Genomic DNA, 8226 nt, shown 5'->3' on the forward strand with positions numbered 1-8226 from the left:
ACAAGACGATACTAAATGATTCAGTTTTTTCTACCCTTACATAGTCAGTAGAAAGAAGTAGGAGCTTTGCTTGCCCTAAATACCTAGAATAAAAGGTCTGAATTTGTCCTCAAGTCCCTCAACAATCTTGCATGAWAAGTGGAATCATCCAAGTTCATATGTCTGCAAGTGGAGATCTGAGGTAATTATTCCAGGATTAGTCAACAGAAAGAAACCTTTACATAGTTGGTRGAGATAAATTGGCCCTTTAGAAAATTATTAACCTGAAGTACTTTCAGGTCTAGTTTATGGGAAAATGAATGYCTGCTTTCCTCCCCTTCTTCAGTCAAGGGTGATTGAGTCTCATATAGATGCCTACAGTTCATCAGATGCATCACACCTTAAAAGCTAAATCATCACWAGTGGGAGAGGAAGTTATTAATCTGATACTCAGTTCAGAAAGAGTTGTAAAATCTCCCAATTAATAATGCTATTGCTGCCAAACAAAGTGATTAGTGCTCCTGTCGTTTCCTATTTCTGTTCAGCTGTGTAGTTTCAATGATCCAGATCAAGGAGGGTCATTTGTAAATGCCAGTTGGAACAAGGATAATKAATATCCTCTTCTAGGGAAATGAAATTCAAATAATCTCTGAGCTATTCTGAAGGACAGCCCAAGATTTCCAGGCATGGTCTGTCTCTGAATATGTATGAAACCAGAGAACTCTAGTGAGGACGTTACGTATCAAGCAGAGGGCATTCAGAAAGTTGCTTTTTATCTGAATTTTTGGGGTTTTTTTCAGGGTAAAGGAGTGGAAGAAACATATTGGCTGGTTGGCAAAAAAGGCTTTCTGAAGCCCTTACCTAAACCTCCTGAAATAAAGCCAGGGTAAGTGTGACTTCACCACTGTTCAATGCATTCATTAAAAGGTCTTTTTTTGAGCTCTTCTTTTTTGGACAAGCTGAATATCTGTCTTTCCAGGTTATCTGTTTGCAAAGTCTACATCATTTTCCTCAGGTGACTTACATGTTCAGSCATGATACTGGGACTCAGAAGTGATGTGGTTTCTTCAACACCCCTCTTTATTCCCAGTTCCCAAGAAATGCCATGGAAACTTGCTGCTTCTCCCTTATACTCGCTTGGAGATTGCACACCAGGGAGTTCTTTCCTGAATCGCCTTCCTACTCTGTGTGCACATAGGAGAAGCATGGGTAGGGGCACTTTCAGGTCTCTGGTGTCATCAGTGTATGGGAGACACTCAGATTTTTCTCTCCTTCCATCAGGGTCTGATTTGATTGGCCCTTGGAAGGTGCCTGCTTTGTTGGGGTCCTACAGTGACTACCTCAGAGATCAATGACAGCAAAGAAAGTCTGTTTTAATGCAGCTTCTCCTGATCAACCTTGCTCTGTTTATGGCCTCATTCCCTCTTAGTAAATAAAGACTTATTTAATCTCCCTCTGCAAATAGTGGTCAACTACTTGGGCAGAGCACACAGGTCAGTCTTCAGAGCCATCCCAGAGCTTTTCTGGAGTAGKGTGGAAATTACAGTATTTTGGGATACCATTTTGAAGTTATTTGGGTGTTAATCAGGGTGCAAAATACAAGTTTACTGGAAGATAAGTTTGAGAGACAATATTTTTTAGGCTTGAAGGTGTTTTATTTTGTTTAATACTTGATAGAAATGAGCTATTGAGTAATACATGTTGACACAAATCATGCATTGTTATTCATGGGGAATATGAAACTTGGAGTAATTCTGCTATCTTAGCAAGGTGGGCTGGCTTCCCATGCAACTGAGGAAGTACTAAGACTTCTGCTTTKAGAGTAGATTCTTCTCATCCTGGTTTTACTATCTGAAAGTCATGATTAAAGCCTCTGTTGGCTGTTGAGGTTCTTCCTCCCATTCTCRGAGATCCTGTGGTCATGTGAGCCAAAGTCAGACTTATGCAGGGCTGAGCTGTTCCTAAAAACAGATGGTAAATGCCAGGAAATTAATCAGGTCCAGACAGACAATGAGAGGAGTAAAAATTTTCCCCATTTCCGCAGGATCAGAGGATCTTTAGCATCCATGTGTAACCTCTGAAGAGTCCACCTGTATCCCTGARGAGAGGGAAGTGATCTTCTAGTCTTGCAAGGCCCAGATCTTCACTGTTCTTTTGCTCATCTCTGTCCCCATAGATCATACAGCAGCTGAGTTATTGTGACAGAAAGCAAAGGAAAAAAGTAAAATTACACAAAAGTTAAAAAAAAAAAACCACTAGGAATTTGTCCTAGTGAAGGGTCAAACTGAAACTTGTACCGCATAGAAGACAAATGTCCGGTGACAGAAAGAAGGAACTGGATATTCAAGCAAAACAAATATTTGGAGAACTGCCTCATGCATAGGATGTGCAGTTACCAGATGGGTATCAGGTATTATGTCCTGTTTTCCAGCCTTATCTTGATGGTTCAGGTTTTGGCACAAAACCAAAAGGTTGAAAGTTGTTTCCCTCTTGTTGGCCAGYATGGTGGTTTCAAGTCACTGCCTCATGTAATTCCTTAGGGATTTCCTCATTTGTAGAGCTGAAAAAAAGAAATACTGAATGAATTCCTCTTCTACTCACCTTTTCACCCTGTCCTGAGGCAACTTATCTTCTACTTAGGTGTTTCCTTACCCTGAGGTCTATGAGCACTTGTTTGTATCTCATGGTTTATTTTGTGACTTGGGTGGCCTAAAGATCTACAGATGGGCAGCTCTGGTGGCCATGCTGAGAGGTATGAGGTTATGTAAAACTAGCAGRCACAAGTCTGATGTGGGCTAAATCTCAGTTGCCTTTTGCAAAGCACTGAAAAAAATATCCAACAATAGGAAAAATTCAGTGGCTAATGAAATTTAGAAAGAAAAACAAACAAGCAAGAAAACCCTAAACCAGAACAAAACCAAGAGCCAGGATGATTTTCATTTGCCATTCCAAGGACAGGAGTGACATTCTTGGTCTTCTGAATTTCCAACTTTTACCATCCTGGTTCAGAAATTCTTTGCTCAGGTACTAAATACAGTGTTTGAAAGCATCAGAAGTCCTCTATCCCAGCAGTAAGTTTTATTCAGAAACTTTTCCTTGAAATCAGTTGTGTAAAGTTAACCTGAGGGAAAAAAATAATACAAATATACAGATTGTCAATTCTCTCAAAGGATTTTAACCATCAACCCAGTGCCTAGGTTGGGAACATATGAAGTTTTCTATTTTTAACATAAACCCAGATCCCTTACCTAGTATGAAYTAATGCAGTAAGTCTTAAGTCCAGAAAGGTCATTAGGTCATTAGCCCACTACCATTCACAGTGGTAAGTGCAACATGGATGTGAGACTGAAAATTAAAAATGCAGCCAGGAACAGGTGAAAGATTTGGAGCTTTCTCATCCTCTCATGCCTGAGGGTCAGTCCTCGAGGAAGCACTGAGACCCTTGCTTGAAGATAAATGGGTGAGAAAGAGCGAAGGATGCTCARAGAATCCATCTCCCAACCCCAAATGAAAAACACTATTTTATGGGCCAGGAAARAGGCACCCATTAGGAAACAAGGGTTTTTTCTTCTACACAGTACAAAGTTCTCATTGCTTTGTCTSTGTTGGAGCACCCTGGTAGGATCCATAGTCTCTAGTGTTGCTGTTGCTGCTGATATGTCTTTCTGAGGAGAAGAGTGAAAGCAATTCCCCTTGTGCTTCTATTAGAAGTCCTTCAAATGCACTTTTAAATCAGAAATAAAAGAGCTTGTGGACCAAACAGCAGTGRAAAACTCTTGTTGTCCTTCCATAACTGGCATTATACAATAGCATAAAAATATTTCCTAAATAAACTTTATATAACATTTAACAGAGCTGTTCAGGGAAATCAAAGCATTCTCTGGTTCATAGGCTTAATCACACAGTGTCAGGGCAGATACTTTTTGCTTCACACACAATCCCTTCTTTTCAAATTATTTCTGACCCCCTAATACAACAGCAAAATGAAGACAAGGAAGTATTGTGATCATGGCTGTGTCATAATGACAGCAAAAAAGAAAAAAAATTCTCTGAAATCTGATGGTGGATGAGAAAGGGAATGGAAGTTGATGACTCATCTCACTTTGAACAAGATTGTTTGACTTGTGATGTGGTTGCTCCAGCTTTTATATTTAAACAAGCTCTTCTGAGCAARCCGAAGTTTCTGGGAGAATTGACTGGAATATTACAGAATTGGTGCTAACAGCAAGAAATCCTATATGCAGTGTTCATAAAGGAAGCAAAGTCAGAACTTCATAGATTTTCTCCTGCTGGCTTTGGAAATTAGGTGATGGGAAGAGAGGACCTTGGAAAAATAACAGCTGTCTCCAAAAGGAAGGGTTTTGCCTGAGGCTGGGATAGATGATTCAGGACCAGACCCTTCCAGTTGCTCAGACATTAGTGCATTCTGTTTACACTGGATCTTCTTGCTCTTTGGCCGTGGGTGAAAGTCAAGTCATTACCAAACAATTATTTGACACTTGTGTGAGCAGTGGCTGGAGGTGGACTTCAGGAAGTCTAATACCTGCTCAGTCCCCAAATACCCTGGTCAGACCTTCACCTTTGGTAGGTCACAAACCCCTGCACTATTGTGCAGGCACAGGCAGCAACCTCCTCCACTCCCCTGTGAGTGAAGTCCTGCTGGGTGTGCTCAAAGAACAAACCCCTCCCTCTCACCCATGTGTGGCTGAAATATGCAGATAAAAAAATATCAGGGATCTAAATCTCACCTGAGTTGTAGATTCCCAGAAGAAGTCATTCCTCACTGAACCCATCAGGATTATATCCTCCTRGCTTCCCTGTCCTTGGGACCCAGCCCTAAAGGCTCCATCACTCGTGAGGAAGTTTATAAACAGGGATCAATATTTCTAAAAAAGACAAAATATGTTCCCAGAGCTGAGGATTTGGATAAGGCATGGGAGGACAACTTGGCTAGGCATTTCCATTTGCAGAGCAGAATTGACAAAAGAGCTGAAACTTGACTCTGATCTCCCTTGGGAAGGGCTGTTAAATTTGTGTTCAGCTTTCAGAGACAACTGGCTTTCTCTAGGGACAGTTAAATAAGATTTCCACTAGGAAATGTGCCCACAGCTTAGCGAGCTGAGAGCTTCTGAAATCAACACCACTGGAAGACCAAAAGGCACTGAGGGAAGAACTGAACTAACCAAAGACAAGATCTTCACAGTTGTTTTCTTCTTTTCTTTCCTTTAATGAATGAGGGAAAGGATCAGTGGATTCGTTCTCCCAGGAKTCATCTTATCTAATAAATTCTGGAAACAGCCATGATAGAGATGTAGTTTGTACTCTTCAATCAACAAAGTCATTCATCTTGTCCTGGCAGAAGTGCCTAACAGTGCCAAGAGCTCTCTGGACACTTAAAATTTAATTAGCTGACCTCATCCTTTCTAGTAAGTCAAGTGGTACAAGAGAACAATAAATAAAGAGAGTACCAGGACCCATACACGTTTTCCTTTTTCTCACCAGAAGACACTTACCTTTCCCTCAGTCTCCATTACAGTCTGTTCTTTATTTCAGCTGAAACTGAACTGGTTCTTTCTCTAATGGCCTACCTGTTCACTGCAGGTATAGAGCTCATGGGTTACTCCCGGAAGAAATTGCAGAGTTCAAAAGGAGGAAAGCTGAAAAACTCCTTGGCAAAAGGGCCTAGATCCGAGGTAGTAGCTGTAGGACAGTCCCCATGTAGCTCTGCTGTTTAGTGTCTGCTTGTGTGTTATTGTCTGCATTTTGCTGGGTTTAGTGTCCTTTCCTCCCCACTCCCTCCCCTTTCCTTCTATTTTTTTTCTCCTTTTTATTCCTTGTTTGCTTACTTTTTATTTTTTTTAAATATGTGTTATTATTCTAACATGTCTCATCTGAAACGTTCTTGGAACAGCAGCAAAGCTCTTTGAAGACAGTAGTAGCCTTGTTGGGTRATTTCTTAGTGAATTTATGACCTAGTATCATATTCATTCCTGAGAGACACATACTTTAACTGTGTTTACCTGCAGTGTATTATCAGTCCACTCCATGCTGATGTTCACTGGGTCAGGAAGAGCCCAGTGCATGGTAAACACAGAGATAAAACTGGACTTCAAGCCTGGAAAAATCCAAACTGCCTATTGTTGCTTTTGTGTAATGTACATCTCCTGCCCAGATGTGTAATTCCATATCCCATGACAGAAACAGGATGCAGCTCTGATATTCATCTTTATGGCACCTACAGGTACAAGAGATAATGGATTTATGGTTTGGGTGGAATTCAGAAGTCACATGGAATATGACAGCATGACCGGATCAAGTAGGTGTTATCAGAGCAAGGCTGGAATAGGAGGATGCAGAGTCACAAATGAAAGTGTGTGGTGTCCCCTGAAAATGATAGATCAGTGGGGTTTTTAAATAATATTGCTGAAAACAGAAATAATACTTCYGCTCAGCTCCTCTGGACTAATGTGTATTTCATTTCCACTTCCCTAAGAAAGGAGAAAGTGGCTGAAAGCCCAGAGTGCCTAGATATAGGCTGGTTACAAACCCCCAAGATAACACCATTCAGGCTGATAGACTACTATGAAGGTTAAAGTGCCATCCAATTTTCTCACAAGGATAAAACCAAGCATGTAGCTTTTGGATGTGTTTCTCTTTCCCAGACACATCTTTTAAAGATTCAGGGTGTGTCACCAGGCTCGTTTATCTCCCTTAAGAGATACTTAAATTTTTGTCTGAAGTTCTCCCTATCRAGCACCTAGGAGCAGAAAATCTTCATCTAAAAAATGAAATAAACAAAACTGTTTATATATAGGACACAATCTGTGGAGACCTGCATAGGAACTGYCATATGTGAACACCTGCTGCTAAATACCAGCTCCAAGGCACACTGCTGATTGACACTTGGAAGTGCCAGCTAATCCTCCAAGGCCAAAGAGGATCCCACACTTGGGTTAGCCCTGCTTGCCAAAATCTGCACATATAYYCATACATAARTATTTAGTGCATATGTCACCCCCAGACAGAGAGTTCCACRCTGAAKTAAGACTGACCAGCARTGTATTGTGGAGAACAGAAGGTCCYCATTAGCCAGCTTGGCTCAATCCAYRGGAAATAGMTGAAATATCAGTAAGACATTCACACCTGGATCTTTCCAATGGTCCTAGTTCYATCCTTCTTGTGTGCAGGAAGTCCTCAACAACCACTTACTCCCACATGCCTGCTTGGTGGTTTAGTGATGTTTCCAGCTAATCTATCTGAGATGTTTGTGATGAAAGGGACTGTGCTGCCAATAACCTTGTTTTTCCTTGATAGCAATAAAGGAACACTATACAAGGTTGTCAGATGCAGTGATCTATAGCCCGTTCACCCAATTTATGATCCTATTAGTCTGGGGCCATAAACTGCCATAAACTGCCATAAACTGCTAACAATCCCACAGGGTTCTTGCTGCAGTATGATAGGGATCCCCATCTTGGAGTAATTATGTATTTTGGAGTATTCATTTGGCCTGGAGTCTAGAGGAAGGTCAAGACTCMTCCTCATGCCCAGGAGTCAATCCTTTAACCTTGAAAGAGTGGACTCTGCTGTCCTTGGTGGATTCCTGATTTCAAAGAGAAGTGGTGGTTCTGACTGGATCTTGATAAAAATACTCAGTTAAAATGGTTCTTGATAAAAATACTCAAGCACAATGAACACCAGAGTGCACCTCCAGTTACCTGAAGATAAACTTCTTGGCTGTCACTGATGACCCTTATCCTTTGTCCTGTGATAGGATCTGTGACCTTAACATGGGCTTTCTAACTCACTCATGCAAGAGGGATTCAGCCCAGAGCACCATGTCTGTCAAAAGCACTTGTGTAAGGCTGGTAGGTAAAAGAATAGCTGAAAACCATGTGGAATAAACCATGGCATCTCAAATACTGCTGGACAATATCCTCAGGCAGATGAATCCCACCCATAGCATCTTACAGTGTTTCTGGTAAAGAGGGAGGGATTTCTCTCTTTAACTTCAAAATACAGCAGAGAACTGTCTCACAGAGAAGACAGTGACTCCAGAGGACTTGTGCATTGGTCTCACTTTGTAGACTTAGAGCCCGTGTAAGTCAGTCAGAATTCAGTGTGAATTTCTCAGGAGTGAGATTCTCACCCCAGTGTGATTTTTAGGGGCTGTATTTATGGAGGGACCCATTGTGTGTGAATCTTAGCACAATCTGTACTGCTCTCTGCTGACCTTTAGCTGTATAA

The 8226-nt window shown here is 41.2% G+C and overlaps 1 protein-coding gene across 1 annotated transcript in view; it reads left to right on the forward strand.

Annotated features, from left to right (window-relative positions):
- The window catches only part of GUCY2F (guanylate cyclase 2F, retinal), a 36163-nt gene that overhangs the window by 26796 nt on the left and 1141 nt on the right, over positions 1–8226 (forward strand). Inside the window, exon 17 of the mRNA XM_057377730.1 lies at positions 780–865. Coding sequence (XP_057233713.1) covers positions 780–865 — 86 coding nt within the window. The remainder of the gene's footprint in view (positions 1–779; positions 866–8226) is intronic.

This window comes from Malurus melanocephalus, unplaced genomic scaffold (genome assembly GCF_030028575.1).
Source record: "Malurus melanocephalus ecotype Western Australia unplaced genomic scaffold, MMel_1.1 scaffold_322, whole genome shotgun sequence".
In the NCBI taxonomy this organism is placed as follows: Eukaryota; Metazoa; Chordata; class Aves; order Passeriformes; family Maluridae; genus Malurus; species Malurus melanocephalus.